Consider the following 17,520-nt stretch of genomic DNA (forward strand, 5'->3'; position numbering starts at 1 on the left):
CGCCACGCCAACAAAGGCAACAATTCTGTAGCACAGCCCTCATTTTATTAACAGGAAAACAAAGACATGCGTAACAAAGTGACTTGTGAAACCTCATCCAGCAAGTTAACGACACAGAAGAGTATGTACAACTCCAGAGTCCCTCTAGTGTCATTATAAACCTGGCAACACTGCCACTCGTGAAACCTTCAGCCTCCCCATCAGAAATGTTCCGAAATTTCCACACGCAGTATCATCAGACACTGTGTTCACACTGTCAAGCAGACAGCAAGTTCTTTTAAGCAGAAAGTCATTAACTTCTCTCCGTATTACATGCTAGTGTGTCCAAAAGAACCGGAAAATTCAAAATGAAAGGCAGCTTTTGCTTTACCAGGCACAAGAGAGCTTACAGACTTGATCAGCTCTGTGATCTGTGAAATTTCTACAAACAGCTTTGGAAGAGGCAGCAAGCAGTGCAGCCAACCCACAAAAAAAAAAAAAAAAAAAAAAAAAGATGGCACTGAGCAAACTGAAAATGCTACATTGAAAATACAAGATTTGACTCCAGAGTAAAACTGAACCATAAGGCAAGCCAGAGAACTTGTTAAGTCTGAGTGCAGAGACAACTGCAGAAAAAACTCTAAATAGAACCCAACTGAAAGCATATGGATAGGGCAGGGAACATCAGAATAAAAATCTAACTAATAGTAAAACACACAGTGATGTTTTTTCTTAAAAGTCACGTAGGAAGAGAAACATATATCCAATCTCATTGTGAGATAACCTTGGGGGAAGGAGGTAGCTATTACTCTTTTAACTGCAGCTTATTTGATATAAAAGTGACATTTTCTCTGAATGAAGAGTTCTTATAAAGACAAGCCAACTTCTGAAAGCAGACAGAGCCCAGTAACACTGCAGTAGTTGAGAATGTCATGATTTTCATCAAAAAACTGTTTTGCGCAGATTAGGAACAGCTGTTTCAAACTGAATTAGACTAAAACTGGAAACAAGCTGTCAAGACCCAAAAAATGTATTTTATACATAAAAGAACGTATTTGATTCTGCTGTTTTATCATGGTGGTCAGCCAAAAGAGGGAAATAAAGTAACATTCTGAGATTCCAGACGTTGTTGCAAAGACTCTCATTTTTAACACTCTTTATGTAGATTTATGCCTTTGAGCATTTGGAATAGGAAAAATGTCAAACAGCTCATATCACAGATTCTTGAATATTTTCAAACCACGGGCAGCTTAAAACAGCTTAAAGACACCTGAGGACTCTTTCTGCTCTAGTCCACAATCTCTGCATCTTCTGTAGCAGTAACAGGATGCTGTAATAAGGAAAATACACTCAATTGCTGTTGACATGAAAAGATTAAAATAATTAAGTTTAACCCACCACTTGTGAGTAACTGCACATGCGTACAACTCCTTTTTGTGCATGCTTGCAGACCCTAGGAGGCTTTTAGCAAGTATTTTCAATATCAATTTCTACAGGAATTGCAGTTTCATACAATGAGAAGCAAATACATCTACTTTAGAATATACTGTAAAATGTCACATCTAGATGTAATTCCTTTGTGTCTAATGGCCCATGCAGTATACAGAGCACCTCTTATACTATGTCACTGCCAGTTACAGGAGCTGAGAGAATCCAAATACACCAAGCAAATTAATCAAGACTGGTGCTGGTTTTGAATAGAACTATTTGTTCCAAAGTGCAACTCTGAACATCAAAGACCTGTGTGATTTTATTACATGCTGTAAGATGTAGCCATTATACTCTCCTTTCCAACCAAATATAAAGTAATCTTGAAAATATCCTTAGCATTTCAACATGGTCATTACTTTTCATCATAATGATATATATACACTAATTCTACCCAATAAGTATATTAGTTATCACTGTCAGCTTGTCACTATATGTGCTTTTGAAGATGAGGTATCTGGGAACAAGCCAACTCATGAGCATGTAGAAATACGCATGCTCCAGGAAATGCATTTTTAACTCACTAGGACACCAGGCAAGCGTGCAACTGCAGTCATGCGCCATTTCAGCTTCCAGATTACTCACACGGCTTTAGGCATTAAACTTGAGTACTTAAGTTCTCAGTAAACTCAGCGGACCACCAGAGCATGACTGAATGCTTCACACTAAGCCATGAACCTTACAAAGAGCACAACAAGATAATTGCTGCTCAAGATATGTAAACTTTTGATCTTTCTGTGAAAAGATCAAAAATGTGAATGACTAGCACCTGGCAGAATCAATCAGCTTTCATTAAATCTTCTTTTATTAATTCAGAGGTCATCTTTTTCTAGATATACTGTAACTGAACAAATGTCAGTGGCTAAAAGATTTTATTCATGTTTTTTGTTTCTTGTGCAAGTGGAAGCCTTACATTCAGGCATTTAAAATCAGATAAAATGAACTGCTATACATGCTTGGGCTGATCTTGTAACGGCAGAGAAAGTGATAACTTGTACTGATAAGTCATCTTTATCTCCAGAATTTCAGGATTTTGCAACTCTAATTGATTTAAATGCCAGCTCACATCAAGCTGTAGCAACAACAAATGGAGTTAGGAGTGAAGTAGCTCTGAGCGCAATGTTCATATTCTCATCTCTGCTCTGTTCTCCCCAAACCTGCCCAATTGTGGCACTACTCAAACTTCTTGGAGAGCCAAGATATGTTTCTGCAACTACTGAACAAGCCTGACAGCCATAAGAGTTACACTGGCTACAATTCTTATTACCACGTTTAGAGTACTGTTCTTCAACATGGCTATTCCCAGCTGACCCAAGACAGAAGAATATAACTACAGTAAGCAGAGGGGGAAAAAAACCCAAGCCCTTTTCTCAAGAGGCAGCATTTTACAAAAAAAGTGATGTCTTGGTTTTCTATAGAAGAGCAGCTCCTTCAGAAAGCAGAACACCAAATTCACACTACATTCATCAGAGCTCCTTCAGAAAGCAGAACACCAAATTCAAGTATCCCCCAAAACTGAGTCACATATCCAGCCAGATCTGAAACAAAGTTCACCAGCAAAACCAAATAGTTTCAGAAGAATATAAAACAACCACATTACTGCAAAGCTTGGACTTCCTTAGTGTTATTGCCGAAATCTTACAACTTTGAGGAGAACAACTTGCTTCAAATTATCAAGCAAAATTTTATTTTATTAATAGGATTATTTTGTAAAGAGCAAATTCACTCTGAAAGGTCATCTGAGATCAACTGAACATCTTTTTCAACATGGCTCTATCTATGTTAAAACCAAAAACCTGGCACAGATGTGAACAGTAACGGTACTGATGTCTGTAATTTTTTATTCATGTTCTTCAATTGTCACAGCATCAGAGCCACAGAACAACAACACTCCTGCAGGGCAAGATTATTCTTTCCTCCCAGGAAAATCAAAATCTGTGTGCATTGCTCCCAAGAGGAAAGAGCTTTCGAGCATCACCACAGACCTTCTGGGTTACATGCCTCCAACACCAGAAGCTTAGTATTAGCTACTGCTGAATACAAAACTGCTGCCTCATTTTTGGCAAATGTGCATTTCCATGAAGCAGTAGCCAAACCAGTGGTCTGAAACGCACTTTGATTACGTACAGCTCCCTACACAGACTATTTTCAATTTTATTAGCTTTTAGGTGATTTCCATGTTTTGCAGCCCAGTTATCAACAGTATCTGATTAAGATACAATGGGGAAGAATTGAGTATTTCTTATATGCAATTCAAACAATTAAATCACTCCGTGAACTGTCTGAGGGGGCCAAGTTCAGTATGTCCAAAAAAGAACTCCAAAAAAATATTAGACAGATGAGCGCATTTCTGCATAAAAAAACAAGTAACAGTCACACTAAAACATCTGACAATAGCAGAGAGCAACAGGGTGACATCATTACATTTTTCATTTTATTTGATTTCCTCTAGAAGCTATTAAAAAAAAAAATCTTTTCCACGCAAAGAATACCAATGGGATGCTTATCACCTGTATCAGTTATTTTATATTAGTGTTCATACTCCTTGAATGCCCTTCATATGAAGGTCCCCAAACACTTTAGAAACATATTTAATTCGCCTCAAAGAAAGTGAGACACAACTTTGAGTCTCTGAAAACATCCTCTGTGCTTTCTTGGTGGCCACCATCCACCAGAAGATAAGTCAGGCTTTCATCACCAGTAGTAAGTCGGTCTGAGCCACCAAGAGCCAAGATAGCAGGCAAACCTGAAATTCAAAGGAGTGCGGGGTCCAAGGGTTTCTTAGAATTCTCTTCTTGTTCTGCAGTCCCACATATTCTTCAATTAATCCCTAGACAACATAGGGATTTCCACTTATAGTTTGTTGTGTTTCTCAGCTTCTAAAAGCAAAGCCTTTTCTTCTAATCTACTGATTGTACTGCGACTTACCTACATACTGCATTTCTGTGCCTGTGCATGGCTTAGTGTGATTCAAAGTCTGCTACTAATACAAAGCAATGCAGTTTTCACCAATTTGGTTGGATGACCACATTATACAGCTTAGAAAGGGAAAGTGATCACTGAGAGACAAATTACGTAATTCAGAGATCCAACATGAACTGTACGAAGAGTTCTTGCAGAGGAAAAAAAGGAGTTAGGGAAGGAAGAACTGGTAGTGGGCAGAAGTGTTTTGATTCAAATAGAGCAACATCAATCATTTCCATCCTGAAACAGGCTAACAGCTAGAACATTAATACTTATCAAAGTAACATGGGAAAAAAAAAAAACATTCATTAGCAAATAAAGGTGTTGCAAAGCATTAAATAATTCCCACCAGCTGACAAGGGGGCTGTGATTTATAATAGTGTGTATTGATACATCACTTCCCATAATTAGGAAAAGTGAGACTGGTACTGCTTACAGCATTATTTTGATCAGAGCCTTGACAAATACTGTTGAATAACAACAAACACCAGGCACAACAATAGAAAAACACTGTATCATGCTCTCAGGCTGCTTCAGATTTGAAACAAAGTATTCTAGCAAAATTCAGTAAGAAAGGCAAATCTGTTTGGATATATATAACCTTACTTCACAATAGCATCCTAGTGTGAATTATTGCTATTATAACTCTGAGAAGATCACCAATATAAAGCATTCAAACTACATAACAAACAAGACCAAATCAAAGGCTAATTATTTCTCATTTTTTTAAGCAACAAGCTATTCATTATCACTCTTCTCTTTCTGAAGTAACAAACTAACCGCAGCCTACTAAAACGTCAAAGAAATTCAACCAACCAGCAAAGGAATTACACTGGCACAGGCAGCATATGTGACAAATTCTCACCTGCCATGGCATCTTTCCAGTAATGCAAAGAAAAACGAAACTGGTAATTTTCATTTCCTTTTGTTCCAATTATTAGATGTCAAAAATGCCTTTAGAATTACACATGGTAACAATAAAATAGTTAAGATAGCCCTGGTTTGGACTTTTGTTCAAAACCAGCATAGGAATCACATGCAAAGAAACACAAGGCTCTGAGAGCTGCAGATTCCAAGGACTCCCCGCTGAGGAGGGAAGATGCAGCCCCCAAAAAGATGGACATAACTGATGTCATCCACCTCCAATGCCCCCAAATACTGCTTTAGGCAGGATCTCGAAGGAGAATAAAACCTATACAACACACAGTAGCTGGTGATTCTGCCCTTACTTTTACTGTTGCTATTATTATGAGCTTCTCCATTTTCATTATGGCTTTCACTATTTTCCCCTCTCACCATATTCACTTTTTTTTTTTTAAACTATCACTGCATTGCTCAGAGACCCTCAGAAAAACTTACTGTCCCACCATTTTCCTTCTCCAGTAAAGTATACGTAGACTACTGCAATTCCTGCCCCCTCCCCCTACTTTGGCACAAGCACTTTTTTTCCTCCTCATAGTTTTTCCAGGGGCTTTTTTCCCCCCAGCACTGTAACGGCAAGGATAATTTGCACACTACCTGAATTTGCCACCCCTGCCATTGCTGGTCACTAAAATCAAACCTGCAATAATGAAAGTCAATATTCTCCAGGCAGACAACTGAGCAATAACTAGTAACTACGGCAGTTGGAGGCAAAGAGGTAGCCACCTGTTTCCTAGTCATATTTAAGAAAAAAAAAAAAAAAAAAATTAATATAATTCTGAACAGCAAGGGCATTTCACCAAAACATTTGCCTAAATTTTTCACAAAATTAAAAGCCCATAAAGGGCATTTTTCCAGACTGCCATGCAAACAATATTAGTCACCAACTGTATAATACTTGGCATCTACAAAGCATTTCTGTCCAAAGAACCCAATGCACTTGAGACACATTTAGACTAGAAACTCTCCCAAGAAGTAGGTTAAGTTTTATTATCCTATTTTATCTGGAAGAAAAATGAGACACAAAAATCATGCATCCTGTTCAAGGTTACAACAACAATTAATAAGAAAAGCAAGAATAGAATCCAAGTGGCCCAGCTCCTGCTTTGTGCCCCGTGTACAAGAAAACACCAGTTCGCATATCATTCATTTCTCCAGTGACAGGAATACAAACTCCCATGCTTATCTGCACAGGAAAGGAGTCCACAGCCGGTAATCCCTAAGCACCTTTCACTCCGGCTCTCTCTATGAAGCACTGATTCTGCTTGTACAATGCAGATTAAAATGTGCTCTTCACAGTGCAACAGAGATATCCTTGTAGAGACCTGTCATTTTGCTTCAATTAAAACCTTGTTTTATTTTTTCATTTGTTCCCTTCTGTGAGCAAACCAAGGGATTTTGGTCACCTCAAACCTTTTCTTTAAGTAACTTCTCCAGAGCTCCTGCTCACTGAGAATACCAGTATCTCAAGCTGCACCTCTAACCTTCCTGCTCTTACCCCAGCAAGCACAGGGGATCTGCAAAAGCAACCTCCAGAAGCACTGGGCAAGCAGAGATCCAGTTACCATGATATAGTTTTCCTCAACTCCACATGTCTGTCACTGATACTACAGTAGACCTGAAAAGAGAATGTTTCCCAGTTTGGGTGGATGAAACCTCAGCAGAATAAGCTGGATCTCCACGCAACAGTATGTCACAATATCATAACACTGCATTTTTGCAGAAAAAAGTCCTGAAAGGACAAAATCTTGGCCATCTGCCTGAACTTCCAAAGAACTGCCAACATAATAATTCAGTTACATTGTCCATGCTACTGTAAAACTACATTAAATTCAAAATGTTTCAGTGTATCCAGAATTTAAAATTAATGTTCCTTGGAATGAACACTTTGTTTTAGAATCAAGTTGAACAAAAAAAAAAAGAAGTAAATTCAACAGTGTTCCTCTACTTTTATGGTTAACATTTAGTGTCATTTATTGTCATTAAACTCAATATTCGTGTCTAATCAATACTAAGCTACCAAGGGCAGTCATAACAAGTCTGGACTTTCTCTACAGGCTCTATTGATTTCTTCTTTTGAGACCTACAACAAACACAATTTATACAAATAATTTATCAGGGACAACATCAAAATAATTTAATAAACAAAAACTATATATTCCTTTTCTCTTCTGTCATGTGACAGAAAATCATTTCAACTCCTTAATAGTAATTATCTCAACAGTTCGATTTTAGATTTATGTAAATACAAGAGGAAGCTATGAAGTAACAAATTTAAATCCAAATATTTTTTACTGTATTTCAACATGTAGATCAACAGTAATTTTTGTCATTTTGTATCTGCCAGCATATTACTTTTAAATAAATTTATGACAACTCTTGTTCAGTTTTGTTCACTTGGAATATTTATAATACACTGACACTGCAAAGTTTATGCAAGTTGCCATAACGATCTTTTCACAGATGAGGAAATTAAATAACTTTATCTAAATCCTACTCACCCAGAGACTCACCAAATCAGAAAAGTTAATTTTTTGCTTTCTGCTTGAAGTGGTAGGTAACAGCCTTCCCAAACACGGGGTTATCACGGGTTTTTTAAGTATCATCTCACGATGGCAAAACAGTATCACCACCACTCACATACGCCTACCCACACAGGTTCATACTATGGAAGCATTGGAATCGGAACACAGCAAACCGACAAGTGCAACTCTAAAAAGAGTAGAGCGTACAACACTGCACTTCAGTGAAGTTAAACTCAATAAAAAAATTTAAAATAACATCACCTGTTCAAGACTACAATCATTCTAAATTTCTGCTGCTTCTGTTGATGTTAATAATATTATTTGACAGTCTGAAAACAAAACTCTATTGCAAGGAGCAGGGGGAAGGAAAGATGACTTCTAGAAGACAGTATTTTCACTTGGCCAAGTAAGTTCTGCTAATACTGCTATCACTCAGCAGCTCAGGGAAGACTGTTTGCTGCTATCCAACAAACTCAGTGTTTTTTAAGTGTGGTAGAAATAGTCATTCTGTAGTGTTTGTTTGGTAGTTGATCCATCTGCATATACTCTTCAAATAAACAGAAGCAAATAAGCAAAAAATCTTTACTAGCAATTAAAGTTCAAATGTTGGGCATGAACTACTTGACAGCATCCCATCAGGAGAGGGGAACCTTGCCCTAAAAAAGCATTTGCCTTGCTCAGTGGACATATAATACGCTGTGTATTTTCTGTTCTGCTGAAGCCAATGGAAACACCTTCACCGACACTGCCTCAGGCATGCACAGGGCGAGGGCATACAAACGCTTTGCCAAGGGCAAAGAGGATGAACAAATACACACTACAGGCAACAAATAACCTCATTAGAGCAGCAGATGGAAAACAAAAGTTCATACCACTCAAAGAATGAGTTCAAACTCCCGGATTCCAAAAACCTGCACCTACCCCGACTGGCAGCATTACTGTAGCTGGATCAGCCAACCACACCATCATAAGCTTTATTCAACATTTCATATATAGATAAGTATATAATACTGGTTTAATCACATAATCAACAACTATTTTCCCCCCACAAAACCCCTTTGTCACCCACTATTGAGAACAAATTTCAAGAAACACGCAGTTGCTTAGTAAATGATGCTCTTATTTACAAGATCCTGGTCTCCTCTACTGTCAAAAGCACCCAGGAACAAGGCAGGCCAGTGTAGGGACATTTGCTATGGAAATGTCCTGAAGAGCAATTGAAGTGAGTTATTCCAGTGCTCTGTCACAAATTGAGGTCACATCTTCTTTTAAAAATCAAAACTTCATCAGTATTTCAGTCTAACTTAGAGAATGACTTTTAACAACTCCTTTCATGTAAACTTAGAGCAAATGCATTCTCCCCTGTGGTAGTCTCCCACGAATTCCAATATAATGCCAGCAGCAAGCACCTGGTAACGAGAGGTAAGGCAGCAGCACCCTGCAGACCCAGTCCTGACTGTTCCAAGTAGTATCAGGCCATGCACATACAAAAAAGAAATCCTTCTGACTGCTACTGTCATCTTAAGATTCCAGCTACTCAGACACAACAATCATATTACAAAAACTTCAACAGCTGAGATGTACATAATTACTAAAATCAGAAATCAGCTACAATTACTAGACAGAGACAGTCCACATTAAAATAAAAAACCACTACTGATTTCTGCAAATGTCCTAACTTACCTATAATACTTCATCTGCATTACCCATACAGAATGATAGCTCTTTTCTGTCTTATCTAATATTGTATCTTCAGTATTACATTAGAGGGCACATATAGATTCTTCTGGGAAACAGCACTTCAATTGTAATGAAGAAAACCTCTTTTCTTAAATAAAATTGAAGAGGAGAGGGAAAAAAATTTACCAAGTAGACCTAAATACTGTTCGTGGCTACTCCATGCATGCCATAGTCAAAGTAATTTACTTGTATGATTTCTACTAACACAAAAGAAGCTAAAGCAAAGCAGAAAAACCATTTAGCTCTTGGTTGCAATAAGAACAACTTCAACTTTGGTCAACTTAAACATCCTGTGTTTTTCAGCTACAACTTGTGAGCTCTGTTAAACACCTGGAAAAGTAAGTTCCTGTACAGCTGCATGTGTATGTAATTAATGCATTTGAGAAGCTGTTGTGTTCCCAAACAGCTGCTTCCATTATACGGACAACTTAACCATCTGCAAAACTATTGGGTAAACTACAGCAAGTAAATATCAGGATAGCAGGTGCTAATAAATAGCAAGCGCTGCCAAGATGACACACCTCTGTAAGAAAAGTTTTAACTTTCCCATTGTACTTTTCTGTACCCCTGGAGCAGACAAACGTAAGGTACTCAGAAACAGAGAAACCAGTGTTGAGACTCACAGGGGTAGTAAAATCAGGTTTGGGGCAAGTACCTCCAAAATCACAATTAAATACAATTAATCTCTACTGTGCAAAGGCAAGAGTTATGTCAGTAAATCTGCACCTAAAAGTGAGTCTCCTCACGATACATAACCAGACACAGCTACACATTTTAAATATGGTAAATAAAACAAGTTGAGAAGTGTCAGGTAAGTCTAATCGCCTATGTTAACATTCACATCCTGGACAAAATTTTCTGTTTATGCCTGTGAGTATGATCTTCACTACACTTCCCATCCAACACTGGCACTTAACCCAAAAACCTTGTTCGTGTATCCAAGACCAGATCAAAATTGGGTACTTGCTTCACCCAGCATCAAAACATGGCTGCAGATCAAGAGAAATAACTGTTCTAATGTCCGCTATCTCATGAACCACAAGCCATGATGTTTAATACAGCCACAGCTGAAATCTAAGAATACGAAACTAAACAAGCTATTACTCGTGCAACAAATTTTGCTAAAAAATAGTAAGAGTCAGATAGGTAGATATGATTCGTCCTCAGATTTACAAAACTGCTTAAGTTTTATTTACATTCGTACAGTAAAAAAAGAATCAAGTTGGTAGTACTATGCTTTGATGAGCTTGATGTGGTTTATGGTATTTGGAAGGTTACTGTCACTATATTCTCCAAAAACTGGCCAAGACTATCATTTCCAAAGCAGAAATACTGACATAAGTGGACTAACTAAAATCTCAGCTTTTAGCCAAACAGACAGGATAACTTTTGAAATGCTGGGAGGTTTTTTGTTTTGGGTTTTTGGTATTCTAGGTTTAAAAATTACAATTTCATGCCTCTAGCTGTTCTTTCAATTTTAGATACAAATATAATTTAAAAAAAAAAGGCTTTGCTGAATACTTTTAAGTGTTTAGTACTTAGATATACTGGACATTAATTTATTCCTTATGAGATAGCCCAGTTACTACTACCGACCTTACTTATTATTGTCCTACAAGCTAGCACTACCAGCCTTCCCATGTTTTAACAATAAACAGCACGCATTCAAACGCACGACACAAAGCCTGTGTGTTCATTTTCCCTACATTTCATGAATGTCATTTTGGAATCCTCCATAGCCCTGAAACTCTACTCCACTTATCCTCCCCTTGCAGCCATGTGGCTATTCATGCCATCAGTAACACATGAACATCAAAGAGAAAGGAAAATGCCCTTATCTGAGCTCACCAAAAACACAAGCAAGCAAGCCACGAAGGGGTCACAAATTAAAAATTAAATGCAGACAGACATAAACTGTATTGACACATCACCACATCTAAATCCTCCCTTCAAAGCAACAGAAAACACCAAACACACATAATAAGAACAGAAGGCGGCCAAAAGATGTAATGAAATAACACTTATTCAGGAAGCATATCTGGCAATGAAGAATTAGGCAGCAACGTACACAAGCATCCGCTGCTAATAGTAAATCCAGCAACTAATACCCTCACACAGGCAACACATCTGCTGTTAGAAACAGGGGCAACCTATCCACGCCTGCTGGCTATTACAAACCCTAGAAACGATGCCAGCAAAGTTCAGAAGAACCATTCTGTAGAAAGTAGCTATTTAAATACAACTTACACAGTATCTTCTATTTTAGCTGTAAAACAAAAGTCAATGACAACGGGGATAAAAGAAAAAGAATACTGGTTTTCTCCTGGAACATTTAACTGTGTATATGAGTGCACAGGATGCTAAAACTTTCTGCCTTCTGAAATCAAAATCCAGTATTACAAAGAACTGCTCTTCAAAGCTCCATAACACTCTAATAAAATACTCCATTAGAAAAACTCTGCCAAAGCTATTTCATTATCAACAGTTTACTCTGATAATGACCTAAAGAAGTAATTAAATCACTGAAGACTTAACTGCATTACAAGTTAAATGGGTGGTAAAACACTGGAACGGGTTGCCCAGAGAGGTAGTGGAGGCCCCATCCCTGGAAACATTCAAGACCAGGTTGGACAGGGCTCTGAGCAACCTGATCTAGTTAGTGGTGTCCCTGCTCGCTGCGAGGGGGGTTGGACTAGATGACCTCTAGGGGTCCCTTCCAACCCAAAACTTTCTATGATTCTATGAAGTTTTCATGTATAAATGCTAGATGGTATCACTTTTTTCTGAAAGTAGCAAATGAATTATTTTTTCTTCAGTGCCAGTAATCTGCTGCTAACAGCAAGAAACGTTTTCTCAGTTAAAAAATTCCTACCTAAAAATCCTTCCTGTCCCCCATTTTCCAACCACTCCAAATTTGTATCAGTGCTGAATTCTACTGACTTTAGAAGACATTAACACATATTTGTATTCTGAAAAGTGGCTGTACAAACATTATTGTGATGTTCATACAAACATTACTGTAGTATTCTATTTCAAATCTGAATAATAATAGATTGGTTTGCTCAATGTATAACACGAATTTGCCTATGAAGTACTTGTGTAGTCTGAAAGTCTTCCTTGCTCATGTATCACAATAAATAATTTAAAGTAGAACCGTTTCTTTTAATGCCCTAAATACTTTCAGATTTATTATTCTTGCTTACTCTTGCTGTCTTGTATAAGGTTGTTAAAAGCTAGAAGTCTGGAATCGCTCACTAGTAAGAATTATCGTAACAGATATGAATCCACCTTTTACATTTTGTAACAGCTCGCTAGTATTTCAAAAACAATTTTAAGAAAGCTTTTAAATACGCATTCATTTAAACATTTCTATAAAAAGTAATAAACATACTCAGAAAATTCAGGATGGGAACTGGCAATCTGAAACACGGTGCTCAGACACCACTAATAATTGCAATAATGCAATGTTCACTTATTTAATAAAATCAGATGTGAGGAGAGGAATGCTTTTGACCCACAAGTAGAATACATTCAGAGCAGAGAAGGAAAGATATCTAACAAACTTCTGCCTCTAGATCTGTTCAGCATACATGTTTATGGAACTGAATTATGTTCATGAGAAAGAAGTTTCTTTCAACAAAACCAACTAATTTTTTAAACACTATCTGCCTTTTTTTTTTTTTTAAACATTACTTAAAATTCAATGCAATATATGCAATCTGTATTCTGTTACCTTATTCGACCATTTGTAGGCTTGAAGAAGTTGGCTGTAAAGAGGTGTTTTGTCCTGAACAGGATCTAGGCTCAACAGCCCACTATTGTGCAGGGGGTGGTTCTCTGACGGTTTACCAACCAGGTTGCTGAGACGCTCCAGTTCACTAAAAAAAAAAAAAAAAAAAAAAAAAAAAAAAAGGCATGTTTAAAGTCAGATCCACAGATACAGATATCCGAGATGTACAGTCCTCCTGCAGCAACCATGCTCTATTTTAATATCTAAGTGAGTTTTAAATACCTCCCCAATTCGATAGAACACATAGTTACTCTCATTATCCAAACAATTTAAAGTGGTCTGTTACGTCATTAAGCTCAGTGCTTCTTAGGAGAGAAAGTGCAAGCCAAGAGTCTTTGTAAGGAATCCTGGAAAGAGTTAAACTATGGTGGGTCATGTTCATAAGCACTTCCAAAATGCAGGACATCATCTGAGCAACAAATACTCTCAGAAACTACAAAATTCTGACTTCAGCATTGCTTGCAATACTAGAAGTACTTTTTTAACCATCAAGCAGGCACGTCTCACCATTTCATTCAAGAACTAGAAATTAACATTGTCCTCACAAGGAAGCATCTTCTGATTTCCATGAGCAATTTGTACTTTTGTAGACGTGCATAAAATACTCAGCTAAAGCACAGTAAGTACAAAAAAAAAAACCCTCACTGTGAAATGATCTATTATTGCTTCATACGTCATTTGACAAACACCACATTTAGTAATAACAAAAGTTAAGTAATTTTTAAAACTTGCATTAATCAACTGTAGAAGAAAGACTGCCTACTTTGCACAGATCCAAAATGCACTTTTTCAAGTGACATGACTAATCAGGTGCCTTCCCTTTTGACTTCTGAATGTTACATCCTACTCTGAACTTCAGAACTTCCACTGAATTAAAAGCAGGATTCAGACCCTTCAAAGAGTGACTGTAAAGAAAAATCCCAGATATCTCAATTTGCATTTAATGAAGGTTATGAAAATCAACGCCAACAATCAGGGAACTGACAGTTCAGAGAATTCCACACTTCACTACCACTAAATTCTTTTTTACTAATCATCATTCCTTCAAGTTTCCATGGCCTACATTCTTTCTAGGCCTCTGGTGCTGTGAACGCTCATGAACGCGCTTAATATTTCTTGACAAAAGAACACAACAAAATAAATGTGAACAGACATATTAACCAAGGATTTGTTGCAAAGGGATCCCAGTCAATACTTCCACGATGTGAGTCAAAGTCCACTCAGATCATTAACTTCAACACACCCTGGAGCAGTCCCTTGCTACTTCAAATTTGTGCTTCCTAAACTCATAACAGAATATGTAACACTTAGATGCTATACAATATTTTGGGGCAGTTATGTTTCAAAAAAGACAAAAAACTTTTTAAAATATTTTTAAAAGTTACCTTGCAAGGAATCAGGAAGGAAATGGTCACCAAAGCACTGATAAGCCTATCCACTAGTGCTGTGGAAAAGATGGCGAAAAAGGAACTGGTGAAGTTCGACGACAAAGTGACTCTCAGGTAAGGTAGTAAGGCCAGGGACTGACTGCAAAGAACTACACAAGAACTTCACAGCACTGAAATACTAGATCATGAACTGCAAGGTAGAGGAGTGCAAAAATACTACACACAGGACAAGATAGGGCAGAGCCAACTGCTATCTACTATTGTTTGGGAACAAGAGTTCAGGGTTATACGAGATAATTCTTTAAAAAGCTACCAAGCAAGACAAGAAGCATAACCAAAGAATGGCACGGCTTCCATGTCGGGAACCATGAAGCTGCCTCAACTTCAAGACAATAAAAACCAAAGGTGTACAACAGAAGCTATAAAGCTGTGTACAACGTAATTTGTAAGAATTATTATCTACTCCCTTTCCCAACAGAAGCAAAAAAGCAGGTAACAAATTATACTACCATGACTGGAACAAACTAAAACTCAGCAAGGCCTGTTAGCCAGCACGAAACAGCTTCTCATTCAGAAGGCCCTGAACTCTGGATCTCTGGAGGCCAGCAGACGTGCTGGGACAGTGTGGTTACGCGCCTGCCCTGCCCCGGACATCTCGCTGCTGGCTCCCACGAGGCCAGGGCCAAACCCAGGCGGGCTCTGGCAGGACCCACACAGACCATCAGGCTCACCAGTCTCGGCTCTGTTGGCGTGAAACACGCCAGCTTTTACTAAACAACCCTGTTTACACATAGTAACTTCCCAGGCTGACAAGTTTTGGTAATAAAATGGTCATTCTTGAACGGCTTGGATGCTACTGAATAGCCAGAGCCCCAAAAAATGTTTTGTTTTTTTAAACAAAAAGCTTCAAAAACCACAAGAAAAATCTCCCTGCAAGCACAAGCATTCACCTCGCCAACGCAATCCCACCGACAGCTCCTTTTATAAAGCAAAGCAAGAACAAAAATGAGGCAAATATTGCGAGCAGCACTCATCCCTCTGGAGACTCTGGAACGAAACACCGCGGAGGGGGAACACGCTCCGTGTTGGAAGGAATAAACCGGAGCCTCTTCCCATTTATTCGCCTGAAACTTTCTCCGGGAGTGGACACGGCCCCGCCAGGCGCCTGCAAGGGGCCAGGCCCGGGGGACCCCGGGAGCCCTCTCCCTCTCCCTCTCGTGCCGCCACCGGGGGCCGGGGGCCCGGCGGCCCACCGACGCGGGGGGAAATCCCCGCAGGGCCGGCTGCTCACCCCAGGTCGCGGCTGACGGAGTGCAGGCTCTCCTGGAAGGCGGCCACAAAGCCCTTCTCGCGGCCCTCCAGGGTCTCCTTGTTCCGCATCCCATCCTTCAGGCAGTCGAAGACCCGCGTCACGCTGGAGCGGAGCGCCTGGATAGCGGCGATGGCCTGAGAGAAGGCCTCCAGGTTCACCCCGGGGCTCAGCACCCCCTCCGCCATCTTGGCCGGCTGGGCCCGGCCTCTCCCCGGCGCGCCCTGAGGAGCGCGGCGAGGCCGCGGCGGCGCGGGGCAGGCTGGGAAATGTAGTCCGGGCGCCGAGGCGGGCGGAGGCGGACGGCGGGGAGCGGCGCGGCGCTGAGAGGCTGCCCCGGGCCGGGGGCAGCTGGCCGGCACGGAGGGTCACTCCTAAGCCTTTTATCCTCTTTTTTCTAACCTCAGGGATTTCTCCAGCGCAGGCGGGTCCGTGCCCACCGCCTGTGACAGGAGCGGCTGAGGAGATGTCTGCCCGGCCCCAGCGCGAGAGCGCTGCCTGTGCATCGCTCAAATGCCTCTCCTTCCTCAGGCTAATTTTTAACACTCAAATGTCCCCTTTTCTTCTATTTTCCCGTGCTGTGCATCATTCTCTGCTCATAATGCGGGGTGTATTCCCTCCTCTGGATGCTTTATATGGGTTTTTCCAGACACAGAGCCAGAAATAAAACTATTTAACACAGGAATCCAGGGCCCCTGTCCTGCTGCAACCGCGTGGAGCTTGAAGCAGCCGCGATGGCTTCTGTAAGCCTTACGCTCACGGCTGGACCCCACTCAGGTTTGAAGGTTGGGCCCCACGTTACGGTTCATGGCTTGGTTGGGATCGCTGCCGAAACCAACGGGATGAGGGCCCGGCATTCATCGCCGAACGTCTGCGAAGTCCAACATGGTAGCACTCAGTGGTACCCGTTGCATTTTGGAGGAGCTGCTTATGTTTCTGCTGCCATCGCCAGCTCTTTTCACCCTTAGAGTGCAGCTAAAATAAACAGAGCTAGAATAAACGAAGTGCTGCACAGGCCAGGAGTCACTCCACACAGAGTAAATTGCGACACTGGGCTAGGTTTTGTGTTTTCTCAGCTCCTAAGGTAAATAACAACCTCTTTCATAAAGGTATTAATGAAATTCAATAAGCCCAATCCCCACAGATCCTTTAGTCAGCTTTTTTTTATACATAAAATGGAAATGAATACGACAAGGATCCGCAGACGTGCCACTGGCTGAGCAAAGCAAGCCTTTGCCCTCCACTCAGTGGCACTTTCCTGTCTATCATGCAACGGATTCTGAAAATTGCGTCCGATCAATTAAACATTCTCAAGACAATATGCAAGGTATTGGTAAGTGAAACCCTGTTACTTAACATGAAGAATGAGAAAATGAAAAGGCTGCGGTTCTGCTTCTCTTGAGCTTAGTAATGCTG

The 17,520-nt window shown here is 39.9% G+C and overlaps 1 protein-coding gene across 1 annotated transcript in view; it reads right to left on the minus strand.

The window, feature by feature from the left end:
* Positions 1-16,302, minus strand: part of MED27 (mediator complex subunit 27) — a 98,408-nt gene extending 82,106 nt beyond the window's left edge. Inside the window, exons 1-2 of the mRNA XM_075439607.1 lie at positions 16,087-16,302; positions 13,351-13,495 (exon numbers count right to left, since the gene is read on the minus strand). Of these exons, the coding sequence (XP_075295722.1) occupies positions 13,351-13,495; positions 16,087-16,292 (351 nt within the window). The 5' untranslated portion in view covers positions 16,293-16,302. The remainder of the gene's footprint in view (positions 1-13,350; positions 13,496-16,086) is intronic.
* Between the last annotated feature and the right edge of the window lie 1,218 nt (positions 16,303-17,520).

Source organism: Opisthocomus hoazin, chromosome 19 (assembly GCF_030867145.1).
Source record: "Opisthocomus hoazin isolate bOpiHoa1 chromosome 19, bOpiHoa1.hap1, whole genome shotgun sequence".
NCBI classification, from domain to species: Eukaryota; Metazoa; Chordata; class Aves; order Opisthocomiformes; family Opisthocomidae; genus Opisthocomus; species Opisthocomus hoazin.